The following is a 15667-nucleotide window of genomic DNA, read 5'->3' on the forward strand; positions in this document are numbered from 1 at the left end:
TATTATTTGTTAGTCTGTTCAAGTACCTGTCTCGCATAATAATTTAGAGAAGGCAAAATGGAATTAATTTTCTCCAAAACATTGGATATGTCCTTTTGATCATTCATCAATAGGATACGCTTGATTTCGAATAAGACCAATTGAGATATCAGGAAACAATAATCAGCATTTCCAGTTATGTTTGGGCAATGTAACTCGAAGATATTTGCGTCAAATGCTGTATCATTACAATTGACCATCATAGAGCCAATGTGCTAAAAGTTTCCAACTCCCTACACTTGTGAAAGTTCCCAAACAGGAAAATGATCTTCGAACTACTGGTTGGAAAAAAACAAACTTCAGTGACTATGCTGAGAAAAAGGAAAACAAATTATCTACTTTAAAATGAAGGAATTGAGTTGGAAAAAGGATGTCTGCGGATCATGGTGGCTTGTTCAAAGGCAAAAGCAATCTCAATCAGCTTTGGTTCACTTCCTTTCACCCCTCCAAAACATATACCAAACGGCATACCATTAGTACTATTATAACCAGCAGGAACTATTATTGCTGGATATCCTCCAATAGCCAAAACTGTGGAAACACCTGAACCTATGTTCACTAAGGCATCCAGTTCATTCTCTATCATCAGTTTCTCAAATCCATCTTCTGAAAGTTTCTCCATCATCGCCATCGCCTTCCTCTCTTTCTCTCCGATCCCTTTTGTTGCTTCTGCTGCTATGAAAACTTCTTGACTAAAGCTTTTACTTCTTTCCTGTATTTGTATTTGCAACAACCAAATAGTAAAATAGGATAATAATTTGTTATAGTCGGTTAAATTACAGTCAGTGTATACAATGTAAATCCATAGTTTTAGCGAAAGAGATATAGCTTGCAAAAGAAAACTTCTATAACTAAATGACAGTAACCATGTCAAAAGCACAGGATTGAAGAAAGGACATACCAATTCTGGGTTATTCTGGTTGAAGGCAATTATCTCAGCGAGTGATCTGACTGGGGATGTGACTAGTTCTGTTAGATAATTGTTGAGTGAGAGCTTGAACTCTGCTAGTAATGCCACTTCCGCACCACTTTGATTGGGGTCTAAGACCACATCAATATTTGGTATTTCAAGATTATCTAATACAACTGCACCTCTTTGCCTGAACTTTTTTAGAAAAGAAAAAAAAAGTTAAATGTGTTACTAAGAGTATAAATCTTGCACACAAAGGAAAAAAATGATGAAATGTTAAACTCACTAAACTATAATGCTCATACTTTTACCTTAGCGTCTTCAAATGACCAGTCAATACCGCATCAGCTTGATACACATCGGAAAGGGCCAAGAAAGGATGTCTTACCACACCCAATCTCTTTCCCTTAAGGCCATCTTCATTGAGAAATTGTTTATAACCACCGGCTGGAATGAACTTTGCTGCTGCCCTTGTTGCTTCAAGGTCTCTTATATCGAAGCCAACAATGGAATCAAGAACATATACAGCATCTGAAACCGTTCTGCATATGGGCCTGCAAATTTGATCTTCAGCAATATAATATAATATTTTTGCCTATGCTGCCTACACTAAGTTTAGATAAACTAAATAAGCAATCGGGCATATCCTACATAGACTTTCAAATGTAGTAGCTTTAGGCGCAACCAGCAACACCACACAATAGCTGTGTTGCGGAAGTCAAATGTATATAGTGTGAATAAGTCACAACTACTATACCAAAAATTATGACAGCCACCAAATAATAAATAAGAGAAGATTGAAGATGTGGAATTTTGCCAAGGTGGAGATTTGTTAAATTTGGCAAAGTCCCACATCGGTGGGTTAGCCATTTGGTTGGGAAATTTTCCCTATAAAAGAAGAGGCCTAATGTTTAGGATTTAGACACACTTCTCATTTGCCTTCTCATCTGTTTAAGGCATTTGTATCTTCTCTCTTTAGTATTATTTCACTTGTATTTTTGGAGTGGAATAAAATATTGGTTGTGTCCGAGGAGTAGGCAAAATTAGTCGAACCTTGTAAATTCTGGTGTTCCCTTTATTGTTGCTTTATTGTCTTATTTATTATTTGGTGGCTGTCATAATTTTTGGTATAGTAGTTGTGACTTATTCACACTATGTACATTTGGCTTCCGCAACAATTGGTATCAGAGCCAAGGTACTGTCTAAGTATGCTCTGTGGTTGCAGCATAGTCTGATCTTCCACATCAGAAAAGATTTATCTTGGTAACTGAGTGAAGGTTCTGTCTGAGTATGCTCTGTGGTTGCAGCTTAGTCTGATCTTCTACATCAGAAAGGAAATAATCTTGATTTGTGTCGTCAGCTATTAAATAATATTTGTGTCAAATATGGGAGACAATAAACAAGAAGAATCTACATCAAGTGTCAACAATACGTCATCATTGGCATCTTCGCTTATGACAAGAATTGTGTCAAATGCGAAATTTGCGGTAGAAATTTTTGACGGGTCCGGACATTTTGGGATGTGGCAAGGCGAGGTTCTAGATGTCCTTTTTCAACAAGGGCTAGATCTGGCCATTGAAGAAAAGAAACCAGATGTTATTGGAGAAGAAGATTGGAAGATTCTCAACCGTGTTGCTTGCGGTACCATTCGATCCTACCTTGCTAGAGAGCAGAAATATCCATACACAAAGGAAACTTCTGCAAGTAAATTATGGAAAGCACTGGAGGATAAATTTTTTTGAAGAAAAACAGTCAAAATAAATTGTACATGAAGAAGAGACTGTTTCACTTCACCTATGTTCCTGGTACCACGATGAATGAACATATCACCAGTTTCAATAAGTTGGTCACAGATTTGCAAAATATGGATACAACTTATGATGATGGTGACTTGGCCTTGATGTTGTTGGCGTCACTTCCTGATGAGTACGAGCACCTTGAAACTACTCTACTCCATGGAAATGACGAAGTTTCTCTTAGAGAAGTTTTTTCGGCTTTGTACAGCTATGAACAAAGAAAGCGAGAAAAACAGAAGGGCGAAGAAGGAGAAGCACTATTTGTGAGGGGTCGTCCTCAAAATCAAACGAGGACAAAGAAGGGAAGATCCAAGTCAAGATCCAGACCCAGCAAAGATGAATGTGTCTTTTGTCGAGAAAAAGGGCACTGGAAGAAAGACTGTCCGAAGTTGAAGAATAAGGCCAAACATAACAATGGAAAGGCCATTATGGATTCAAATGTAGCTGATTGTGATGATTCAGACTTCTCATTAGTTACAACAGAGTCATCAACATCATCAGACATATGGTTGATGGACTCGGCTTGTAGCTATCATATGTGTCCCAACAAGGACTGGTTCGTAGATTTTCAAGAAGGAGAATATGGAGTCATCCACACAGCGGACAACAGCCCTCTTACCTCATATGGAATTGGTTCAATACGATTAAGGAACCATGATGGAATGATCAGAACATTAACAGATGTTCGATATGTACCGGATTTGAAGAAGAATCTCATTTCTGTGGGAGCCCTAGAATCAAAAGGGTTCAAAATCATTGCAGAAAATGGAGTAATGAGAGTATGCTCCGGTGCACTAGTGGTAATGAAGGCTAATCGGAAGAATAATAATATGTACCGCTATCGTGGCAGTACAGTTATTGGGACAGCGACAGTGACATCCAGTGACGACAAAGAGGCAGAAGCAACCAAGCTATGGCACATGCGCTTGGGACATGCTGGAGGAAAATCCTTGAAAACTCTATCAGATCAAGGATTGTTAAAAGGAGTCGAGGCTTGCAACTTGGAGTTTTGTGAGCATTGTGTTAAAGGGAAACAGACAAGGGTTAAATTTGGTACATCGATCCATAATACTAAAGGCATTTTGGATTATGTAAACTCTGATGTTTGGGGTCCTTCCAAAACACCTTCATTGGATGGGAAGCACTATTTTGTAACCTTTGTTGTTGATTTTTCCCGAAGAGTATGGGTGTATACAATGAAGAGCAAAGATGAAGTGTTGGGAATTTTTCTCAAATGGAAGACGATGGTGGAGAATCAAACAGGCAAGAGGATCAAGTGTATTCGCACAGACAATGGAGGTGAATACAAAAATGATCATTTCAATAAGGTCTGTGAAAATGATGGCATCGTCCGACACTTCACTGTTAGACATACACCACAACAGAATGGAGTGGCAGAACATATGAACCGCACCTTGCTGGAGAAGGTACGGTGTATGTTGTCCAATGCTGGCTTGGGCAAAGAATTTTGGGCTGAGGCAGTTACATATGCATGTCACCTCATTAATCGCTTACCATCTGCTGCTATTGATGGCAAGACACCATTTGAAAAATGGTATGGAAAGCCTGCTGTAGATTATGACTCTTTGCACGTGTTTGGCTCAACTGCATATTATCATGTGATAGAGTCAAAATTGGATCCAAGGGCAAAGAAGGCTATTTTTATGGGAATTACTTCTGGAGTCAAAGGATATCGCTTATGGTGTCCTATGACAAAGAAAGTAATATTCAACAGGGATGTTACCTTTGATGAATCTGCTATGGTAAATAAGGTAACAGAAGATACCAAACAAAATAAAGGTGCTTCTAAGTAGGTGGAGTTTGAGGGAAAATTTATTTTTCCTACACAAGAAGCAGAGGAGGAAACAAATGAAGATTACCCTCTGGAAGGAGAGCCAGTAGAGGAGATTCCAACTCAGGAACCTTAACAACAACTTGAATCAATAGCAACCAGCAGGCCAAAAAGAACAATAACGAAACTTGTTCGTCTCATAGAGACGGTTGCTTGTGCAACCTCAATTGTAGCTGATGATGTTCCTACCACTTATAAAGACGTTGTCCAAAGTTCAGAAGAAGATAAGTGGAGGATTGCCATGAATGATGAAATATAGTCCCTTCATCAGAATCATACATGGAGATTGGCCAATCTCCCAAAGGGAAAGAAAGCAATTGGGTGCAAATGGGTATTTGCAAAGAAGGAAGGATTTCCTAACCAAGTAGATGTTCGCTACAAAGCAAGATTGGTGGCCAAAGGATATGCTCAAAAGGAGGGAATTGATTACAATGAAGTGTTTTCTCCAGTTGTAAAACATTCCTCCATTAGAATTATGTTGGCTTTGGTAGCACAATTGGATTTGGAACTAGTTCAGGTGGTTTTTACATGGAAACTTGGAGGAGGAAATCTACATGACTCAGCTAGAAGGATTCAAAGTTGCTGGAAAAGAAAATATGGTATGCAAACTTGAAAAATCGTTGTACGGATTGAAACAATCTTCTAGACAATGGTACAAGCGATTTGACGAGTTTATGTTGCGGCAAGGGTACAAGAGAAGCAAATACGATCATTGTGTATTTGCACAAGCTTAAAGATGGTTCCTTTGTATATCTTCTCCTATATGTTGATGATATGTTGATAGCTTCCAAGAATTCTGAAGAAATTGATAAGTTGAAGATTCAACTGAAGAAGGAGTTTGAGATGAAGTATTTGGGTGAGGCAAAGAAAATTTTTGGCATGGAGATAATTAGAGATAGACGTTCAAAGAAACTCTGTTTATCTCAAAAGGAATATTTGAAGAGAGTACTTCAACGTTTTGGCATAGATGACAAGACTAAGCCAGTTAGTACTCCACTTGCTTCCCATTTTAAGCTAAGTACTACTATGTCGCCAATGGATGAAGCTGAACGAAAGTATATGTCAAAGGTACCATACGCAAATGTTGTTGGTAGCTTGATGTATGCAATGGTTTGCACAAGGCCTGACATTTCACAAGTTGTTGGAGTTATTAGCAGATATATGCACAATCCAGGGAAGGAGCATTGGCAAGCTGTGAAGTGGATTCTACGGTATATTCATAATACTGTAGATGTCGGGTTAGTTTTTGAGCAAGAAGACAATCAGTCTGTAGTTGGATATTGTGACTCAGATTTTGCGGGTGATCTGGACAAACGAAGATCAACTACTGGTTATGTGTTTACTTTTGCAAAGGCACCAGTTAGTTGGAAGTCTACTTTGCAGTCAACAGTTGCTTTGTCTACAACAGAGGCAGAGTACATGGCTATTACAGAGGCTGTGAAAGAGGCAATTTGGCTTCAAGGATTGCTAAAGGAGCTTGGTGTTGAACAAAAAGATATCACAATTTTTTGTGATAGTCAAAGTGCTATTCAATTAGCGAAGAACCAAGTTTATCATGCAAGGACGAAGCACATTGATGTTCGGTATCATTTCGTACGAGAAATCATAGAAGAAGGCGGAGTCACGGTGAAGAAAATTCATACTACAGAGAATCCTGCTGATATGCTGACAAAGGTGGTGACTGCGGTCAAGTTTCAACATTGTTTGGATTTGATCAACATTGTTGAATACTGAAGATTGAAGATGAAGACACAACCAAAATTTGTTATTGAGAGAAGATTGAAGATGTGGAATTTTGCCAAGGTGGAGATTTGTTAAATTTGGCAAAGTCCCACATCGGTGGGTTAGCCATTTGGTTGGGAAATTTTCCCTATAAAAGAAAGCCTAATGTTTAGGATTTAGACACACCTCTCATTTGCCTTCTCATCTGTTTAAGGCATTTGTATCTTCTCTCTTTAGTATTATTTCACTTGTATTTTTGGAGTGCAATAAAATATTGGTTGTGTCCGAGGAGTAGGCAAAATTAGCCGAACCTCGTAAATTCTGGTATTCCCTTTATTGTTGCTTTATTGTCTTCTTTATTATTTGGTGGCTGTCATAATTTTTGGTATAGTAGTTGTGACTTATTCACACTATATACATTTGGCTTCCGCAACAAGCTGAAGGTGCTAAAAGTGGACGAGGTAAACCTTGAATCACATTGAGAAAAGTTTTCTTGACAGAGATTATACAGTCTCTCAAAATCAATATACCGTATAGCTAAACAGTGAACGAAATGGAAGCAATGATACAATAGGATTAAGGCTTTATTATTGTTATTACACTTACACATTAGATCCAGTATTTCTTCAGATTAATTGTCTACTAGAATAAGTGTGAGATTTAGGAAACATCTAGTTTTGGAAAACAACTAAGTTGTAAATTTATTTAGTAGTTGAATGAAAATGGATATAAATGAGGATTCATATAACTGCTCCAACTAGTGTCGGATTGATGCTTAGTTGGTCGTTGATGGAATGAAGCAATTCTAATTTGACAATAGCATACAGAAATTACCCAATTGTGTCCTGTCGAGGAGAAAGGGGAATGACACCAGCACGGCTAGTGAGTCCAACGGTGGGTTTGAGGCCTACAACAGCATTGTATTCAGCAGGACAGATAATTGAGCCGTCAGTCTCAGTTCCTAGTGACACAGCCACCATGTTAGCAGCTACGGATATTGCAGATCCACTGCTTGAACCACATGGACTTCCTCCTTGCACATATGGGTTCTGCATTTTCCACAAGGACCACAACAGTAAAATTTCTGAGAGTATTTCTTCAAACAAACAATAAAATTTTGTAGGAAGTACGACTAACATTTAGCCAACCCCAACCTACTTTGGAATTGAAGGTAATTGAATGATTGATCTGTCATAACAGACATTCTTCAAGCCATAGGTTGAGCCAATAAATTTTAATCAAGGAGCTTTTACAAACTAATCGACAAGTATTAACAAACTAGGTATTACCTCTTTATTTTCCTTGATTGGAACCTACCTGAAACTTTCAAAAGTAGTCCTCCTTTTGAAAGAAGAGAGAAAGAAAGTAATACTATTTCTACTCTCCAATTTATGTGGCAGTGTTTATAAGTCAAGCTATAAGACATTTGTGTGTAGAGCTGTCAATATGGGCGGGGTCGGGCTAGCCCAGCTCAACCCACGTGGGCTTTAGCAATTGGCGGGCTGGGTTAAGCTAGCCCACCACTTTGATGGGCCTTATAATGGTTAGCCCACCCCAATCCTATGTGGGTTGCGGGACCCACGGCCAGGCCGTCATTTTTTTAAATATAATTTACATTTTTTCTTTAAGTTCTAACCTAAAAAGATAAATATTTAAAAGTTAAAAAAATCTTATTGGAAAAATTTCACAAAACTTAATAACTTTTTATATTGTTTCAATTTATGATAAACACTACAAAAAGTAAAAGACAAGACTAATATTTCGTTCACTAAAAGTCAAAACTCAAAACAAACTATTCAAGAGAACATCCATTATGCTTACGGGATATCCAACACATCATCTTCATCAAACATATTTGAATCCGCATGTGAGAAGGTTGTCTTAATATCTTCACTTTCATCTACATCTACCATTCATATGCAATATTAATTAGTTAAATATTAAAAATAATTAAATTTTTAAAACTAATTAACGTTTTAAGACTTTGATCTTTTAATATGATGAGTTTAATAAACTTTAAGCTTGGATACTCTTCTTGATATTTTTTGTGTCGTATAATTTTTTATTTTATATATTTCAAATATATATTTTTATTAGGCTCAAGGGCCGGCCCAACCCAGCCACAGTCAAGCCTCACGGGCCACGGGCTTACTTGGGCGGGGCTTAAAAGCCTCGTTTTTAAATGGGCTTCAAAAATTATAGCCCAACCCTGTTAAATAACGGGCTGTGCTGGGCTGGGTTGGCCCAATAGGCCAAGCCCATATTGACGACTCTATTTGTGTGTAAAATAAAATATTATTTCTAAATAAGAGAACAGACTAAAAAGGAAAGTAGGCGAGCATATGACAATATGTGGAAGGAAAAGCAAGTATGCTGTGAGAACTCACCACACCTTGGCCACTTCTAGCAGACCATCCATCAGGAATACTGAAAGATCGAAAATGGTACCACTCACTCATACTAGCCTTTCCCAAAATCAAAGCACCATCATTCTTCAGCCTCTCCACAACTGTAGCATCTCTACGCACCTCTGAACCGAGCAACGCGTAAGACCCTGCAGTAGTATTTAGCTTATCCTTTGTTGCTATGCTATCTTTGACCAGAACAGGAATACCGTGTAAACTGCTCAGTTTCTTCTTAATTATCTCCCTTTGTTTATCAGCTTCATCGGCTTGTTTTCGCACGTCCGGATTCACTTCGATAACTCCACGAAGAACGGGATTAAGGGTTTCAATTTTATGCAAGTAGAAGTCAACGAGTTGTCTTGATGTGAGCTTGTTTTGGGCAAAGGCCAATTGTATGTCTTTGATTGTAACTTCTTCAATATTGAAATGGTACTCCTGCTCGCAATTTCCATTTTTGTTATTGAAACTTATAAAGCAAAGCAGCAATATTAGCAATGAGGAAAAGAGAAGAGAAAATTGACCCTTAATCGCCATTAATATTATGTGGAAGTGAAAGTATTCTTATGATTTACTGTGTATCTATAGGTATAGGTAACTGTACTACAGTCAAAGGGAGGAACAGACCGGCTTTTCCAAGTAGCAATGGCCAAAGGAAAAAAGCTGCTAATGTAGACATGAAATTGCTAACCGAGACCTAAATCCTAAACTAAAGATACTTGAACACTCTTCCAAATTTAGGAGTCTATTAGTACACTTGAGGCTACCCTACCAAAATTTTAAAATTTTAGGAGTTTATTAGAGTTCACTGGAGACTACCGTAAGCACGTTATTTTTGCCCTATACGAGAATTACTTCTAAAAAATTCAAAACTAAAATAATTTTCCTTGGTGTGCAGTTTTGTGATATTTTGTGATATTTTTGAATAATTATTTGTATTTGTCTATGTATGTTTATTTGTTAAATTAATAAAAATACAAAAATATGTCTCATTTTGCATGTAGGATTTAATTCTACAATTGTTAGTAATTAAATTTGTTTTACAAAAAATAAAAATTACAAAAATAGGCATCGTTTGCATTTTTAGCATTTAATGTCCAAATATACAATTTTATGCTTAATTATTACTTAATTGTGCGTTAATTGTTATTGGGAGTTAATTTGCGCTTTTATAACTTAATTTAGTTCTTAATAATAATTTAAGTATTTTTATAATTTAGTTTTAGAAAAATAAAAGAAAACAAAAAGAAAACAAAAATACAGAAAAAATCGGATTGGGCCACTTCTTCAAATTTCAACCCCAGGCCCAAAAAATGGCCCAACCTTCCCTATGACCCAGTCCATTTCAAACCGGGTCGACTCAGTCCATAACCCAACACCACTATTATCTTACATTTCATAAAACAACAACAAAAAAAAAAACCCTAAAAAATATACTAAGCCATCCCCCCCCCCCACACCTTGGTTTCTTCTTCCCCAAAACTCCAAACCTTCCAACCATGGCTGCCCTCTCCCATTCCCTTCCATCCTCACCACCCAAACACAGCTGTTGCCCGCTTCTTCGTCTTACACCTTCAACTAAGACGACCACCCTTCCCAGCCGTGAACCAACCTAGCACCACGACCAAACCACCATTGTTGTAACTTCTTTTCCATGGCAGCTGCTACCATATCGACTACCCTTGCTGCTTCTTCTTCCTCATTCCAACAACGAACCCTGCCGGCGTATCCCAACCAACAGCCCCGCTTCGACGAGCTCCAGCCATGGACGACGTGAAGCAGCTCCCATGGCTACTTCTTTTTCGTGTTTCGTCGTCAACCCGTCGCGCTGCTGCTCCGTTCTCCAAACGAACAAGCTGCTCATGTTTCTGTTTCGCTGCTGCCTACCGTCGCCGCTGCGTCGCCGCTGCTGCTACCCCGTCGCCACCTGCTGCTGCTCACGTTTCACGCTTCTGCCTCCTACTGCCTCTGCGTCGAGCAAATGACCAGCTGTTACTGCCTCACCAACGTTGTTGTTGCTTCATCTTCTTCGTTGTTGTCGTTTCATTTCGGTTAGTTGGTTTTTGAGTTTTATTTTTGTCCGTATTTCGTTTTGATATTTCTCAAATCTAAAATCGGTAAATGTTTGTTTCGTTCATTATTTTGTGAATTTTTCAGTTTGTTTTATCGTTCTTGTTTATTGTTTAGTTAAAAAGTTGTTAGTTTAATGTTGGTTAGATACAAATTGAAGTTTAATTAATTTGTGTCATGTGTTCTATGTATTTTTTTCAGAAATTGTTAATATTGTTAAGTTCAAGTTTAAATTCATAATTGTTTCTTCTTAAGTTTTGTTTTGTTATTTGCCTAAAAGAATTTTGTTGTAATAGGGAAGTATGTTGATTTAATTATTTGAATCCATCGTTTTTATTTTTAGATTTAATTCATGTCCATACTTTGTTTAATTGTTCTTGAATACGAAATTAGTATAAGTTTGATTTTCTTGTTTATTGTTTATCATTTATGATTATTTCTTGAGTTTGTCTCATAATCTTGTTTAAGTTTAATATAGGAATTGTTGGTTGTAATGTTGTTAGAGTTGATTTTAAGTTCAAATAATTATTGAATTTAGAAATCTGAATATACTTGTTTGTTGTTGTTGTTGAATCTGAAAATAGGTTTGTTTGTTGCTAAAAATATTGTTCAATCAAAATTTTAGTTGTTCATTGTTGTTCAATTTGTGTTCATGTGATATTGTTGCTGTGTTGTTCATCCGTGTTCATATGATTTGATTTTTGAATTTGTGTAGAAATTGGTCATATTGGCTATATTTTGGTTGAGTTTGATTAATTGATTTGTTATAGCTGATGGGGGTAGTTTGGTAATTTGCAGTACGTTCAGGGGTAGTTTGGTAATTTCAGTAAGGGCAGAGGGGCATTTTTGGAATTTAATTTCTGAATAATTATTTATTTTGAATATTCTTTCCATTAAAATTAAGATAATATTAAAGTAATTAAGCATGGGGAACAAATGTAATGGGGTGGGTTTTGATATAGTTGTTTAATATAAATGGGGGACAAGACAAAATGTAGTGGAGGGGAATATGGTATTTGTTTATGGTAGGCATGGGGGACAAGATATAATGGGTTGGATTGATATACTTGTTTAATGTAGTGGGGGATGAGTGGGAAGATAATGGGTTTGGTAGGAGAAAGTGGTGGTTTTTATTAATTGATTTAAGTGTTTGGGATAGAAAATAAATAGAGGCACTTGAATCAGATTTTAGAGAAAAGAAAATTTGAAGAGAGAGGAAATTCCGAAAAAATACTAAGACTTTAGAAAAATAAAAAGAAAAACATTCTGGAAATTCAAAAGAAGAAGAATATACACCTGATATACAATCCAAATATTCTGATATACGGATTGAGAAATTAAGGGTTAAACACTAATTAGTCTTTCAAAAATCTGAAAAAGATTCCATTTGCTTCTGTCTGTTGATTGTTGTTGTTGTTTCTGGATTTTTGTCTTGATTTTAAAATCTGTCACTAAGTTTCTCGTTGCTAGTTGTTACTGGTTGTTGGGGTTGCTGTTGTTGTATGCTACTGAATTTCTGCTGATCTCCCTTTTCTTTTGCTTCCAATATCAGGTACACAACTGACACGCTGATTATTGTAAACTGAAACAGGAAGTATGAATACGAAAAAATGAAGAGTTGAAGTTCTAAATTTATTTTAATTATATTCTGAATTTTATTTGTATGTATAAATTATTTAGCTTACAAAATCAGAATCATGTAGCTATTTAATATATATAGTGGAACATCTGACGATAGCTTAACGGTTGAACTATTTATATATTGCCTAAAAAATAAATGAATGGTGTAGCAACTCCGTCTAGTTAAAAATCAAACGAATAGGCCATTTCGGAACTTGTAGGAATATTGTTTAGTTAAATAATATTGGTTAATTTCAGCATATAAATGGTTTAGGATTAAAATTAGATTGCTAAGTTTTTTTTTAATTTGACAAACTGAGAACATGCCTAGTATAATGTAACTAGGTAGCAACATGTGAATAAGACGACCCAGGTCTAGTTTTATGTCATACACGTTGGGCCTGGGCCCGCATTGGCAACGGACTGTCCTGCTTGCATCATTTTCAGAATTTATGAATCATATTCGAAACCCAACTATAACAACTCAAGCATGTAAATAAATTAAGATCTTTTCTCTTTCATTTTTATAGAGACATAATAGAAAAATGTAGTCATTGTAGGTTTATCCTTTCATAAAATGAGACGAGCCTCACCAAATAAAATAATGCAAATTGCGGGGCCCTCAATAACTGGTCACAATAAAATACTTAGAATTTGGGATAGACTGTTTAGTGAATTTCACTGTCTTCCCCAAAGATAATAAACGCGTTAGACTCTTTAGGCGCGACTTAATTAAATTACATTCTTAAACTCGGGTGCACATTTATGTGACCCAAATTCAAATCTCAACGGAGTCGGAATGTATTAACAACCATGGGTGCATTGACTGTGACGTGGTTCGAGACGCATTTTCACGACGTTGTAATTCTATAAAAATGATAATAATAATAAAAGCGGTTTAAAGTTGATAAAAGCACATAAATTATAATATGTATTAAAATCATATATTTAGCCATTACAACAATTTAAGCGATCGTGCTAAAACCACGGGATTCGGGGGTGCCTAACACCTTCCCTCGGGTCAACAGAATTCCTTACTTAGAATTTCTGGTTCGCAGACTTCATTTGGAAAGTCGAATATTTTCCTCGAATTGGGATTCAAGATAAACCGGTGACTTGGGACACCAAAAGCCAAACCTTTCCCAAGTGGCGACTCTGAATTAAATAAATAATCTCATTTCGAATATTGTCACTTAAATTGGAAAAACTCCCTCACGCATTTTACCCTTTAGGGTAGGCGCGCAAAAAGGAGGTGTGACAGCTCTGGCGACTCCGCTGGGGAATCAACCCAGAACCTCTGGTTCAGGGTTCAAGAATTCGAGCTTAGAATAATTGTTATATTTGGCTTTATTATCTGATATTTATTACATGTTTTGGCATAACGTGCTAAATGTTGTCTTTTACCGCTTTGATATTATCTGAACTGTATATAAACTGTGCCGAAACCCTTCTCTTCTTACCTCCGGGGAGAAGCTCGCTGGTCGAGACTCCCCATTCTGTTAGTGTCAATACCTGAAATAAGAAAGAGGCCGGACAAGTTACAAAGCCGGACGATCTCGCGGGTCCCCGGTACGTAGCCCCCTCCTCGACTCGAGTTGTCCGCTCGGGTACACAGTCTAGAACATATACCTAGGTTATAAACCTAGTATAACGAAACCTCATGCCGGATCCCTAGTAGGAACGCTTATTTGCATCATGTTGCATTTGACGTAGGGGACTCAACACAGGGATTGGGTCCGTCTAGGACAGGCAACCTGAAATGAAAAGACCATCCTGCTGCATCCCGTTTGTTGGCGCATTTATTTGCTTCAGATCTGCGTGCTGACCGGTTTCTAAAAAAAAATTCAAAAAAAAAGAGAAAAATAGCAGCGTAGGGAGATAATTACTTATTTTGGAAAGGATAAAACCAATGTCCAAGTAGTGTCAAAACCTCACCAGAATTTTCTAAAAAAAAAAAAGAAAACAAAATGAAAACAAAATTTGTCTTTTAGTTTTATTTATATATATATATAAAAAAACATAAAAAAAAATTCCTTAATTACTTTCAAAATCCGAAAACGGGTATTTATTTAAAAGTAAAAAAAAAGGTGGGAAAATTCAAAACTCAAAAAAAAAGTATTTTGTTCCATTTTAAAAGATTTTCGAAATTTCAAAAAAAAAGGTGAAAAGAAGTTTAAAATTCATAAATATTTCCTTAAAAAATAAAACAAAATAAAATAAAATAAAAACAAAATATAAAAAAAAAATCCAAAAAAATACTTTTTCTCCTTTCCTTTAAAAGATTTTAGTCAGAAGGGGTTTAGTTTATTTTTACTCTACGCCTGATCGGACCGAACTACGCCGGTTTGATTCTCACAGGGTGTAAGATACGTAGGCAACCCTCATCGGGTCCAACCTCCCCTTTTTCAGAAATAGCCAAAATGTCAGAATTTTAACTTCATCATAAATGAGTAGGGTGATGCCGTTTTGTCAAGAATAGCCGAGTATTCCCGAAAGGGACGGCGGAAGACTGACATTGCATAAACAGTCATCTTTGGTCATCGTTTTTTATTTTTGACCGGTTGATCCTCGCAGCCTTAAAATCTTCGTTCCCGAAGTGCTAAAAGGCCACATTTGAAAACCGAGTCCATTATTTTGAAAACAAAATCTTTTAAAAAAAACATAGATAGTTTTATTTTTTTGAGTCTAATAAAAGTTTTTCGTTGGCATAATCATCTTAATAAATGTGCAGGATGAGCACAATGCAAAATGAGCACTTTTCGATAATGACTAAAATCCCTGTCAAGTTACGGCTATGGTGGAATGATCTAGGTGTTGAAGGACAAGATGAGGTCAAGAAATATCTGAAAGGTCTCACGGGTTTACTGGAAATCCAGCCTCGGGGAGATATCATAAGAGCTTTGGTCACTTACTGGGACCCAGCGCACAATGTTTTCCACTTCTCCGATTTTGAACTCACCCCAACTCTGGAGGAAATGGCTGGGTACATCGGAAATGCTGAACTTCCATTAAGGCAAAGATACCTGGTCGCCCCAAGAGCTGTCACGGTGCATCGATTTCTAGACTCACTAAAAATACCCAGGACGGTCCACAACCCAGATTTGGCCGCCGGTTTTTGTAATCCATGCTTCATATACGACAGGTATGGTCATGTAGGAGGATTCAACAATCCGATTAACAAGCTATGCAGCAAAGGTAGTCATCAGAAGTGGGATAAGCACAGACGGGTGGCTTTCATGATAACATTTTTGGGCCT

General features: G+C 37.0%; 1 protein-coding gene across 1 annotated transcript; it reads right to left on the reverse strand.

Moving 5' to 3' along the window:
• Nucleotides 1-122: 122 nt before the first annotated feature.
• On the reverse strand, nt 123-9437 carry LOC107814976 (putative amidase At4g34880). Its single transcript, XM_075254707.1, has 5 exons — nt 8707-9437; nt 7154-7368; nt 1261-1503; nt 941-1139; nt 123-751 (listed from the first exon to the last, which is right to left on the reverse strand). Exons 1-5 carry the CDS (start codon nt 9256-9258, stop codon nt 380-382), a joined length of 1581 nt encoding a protein of 526 aa, XP_075110808.1. The 5' UTR covers nt 9259-9437; the 3' UTR covers nt 123-379.
• Nucleotides 9438-15667: the final 6230 nt, after the last annotated feature.

Source organism: Nicotiana tabacum, chromosome 6, assembly GCF_000715075.1.
Source record: "Nicotiana tabacum cultivar K326 chromosome 6, ASM71507v2, whole genome shotgun sequence".
Taxonomy (NCBI): Eukaryota; Viridiplantae; Streptophyta; class Magnoliopsida; order Solanales; family Solanaceae; genus Nicotiana; species Nicotiana tabacum.

Bases quoted from the DNA above. Each gene is read 5' to 3' on its own strand.
- LOC107814976 (XM_075254707.1), bottom strand. From the start codon at position 9,258: ATGGCGATTAAGGGTCAATTTTCTCTTCTCTTTTCCTCATTGCTAATA. The intron at 7,369-8,706 runs GTGAGTTCTCAC...TGGAAAATGCAG, and splicing joins CTAGAAGTGGCCAAGGTGTG to AACCCATATGTGCAAGGAGG. The intron at 752-940 runs GTATGTCCTTTC...ATACAAATACAG, and splicing joins ACCAGAATAACCCAGAATTG to GAAAGAAGTAAAAGCTTTAG.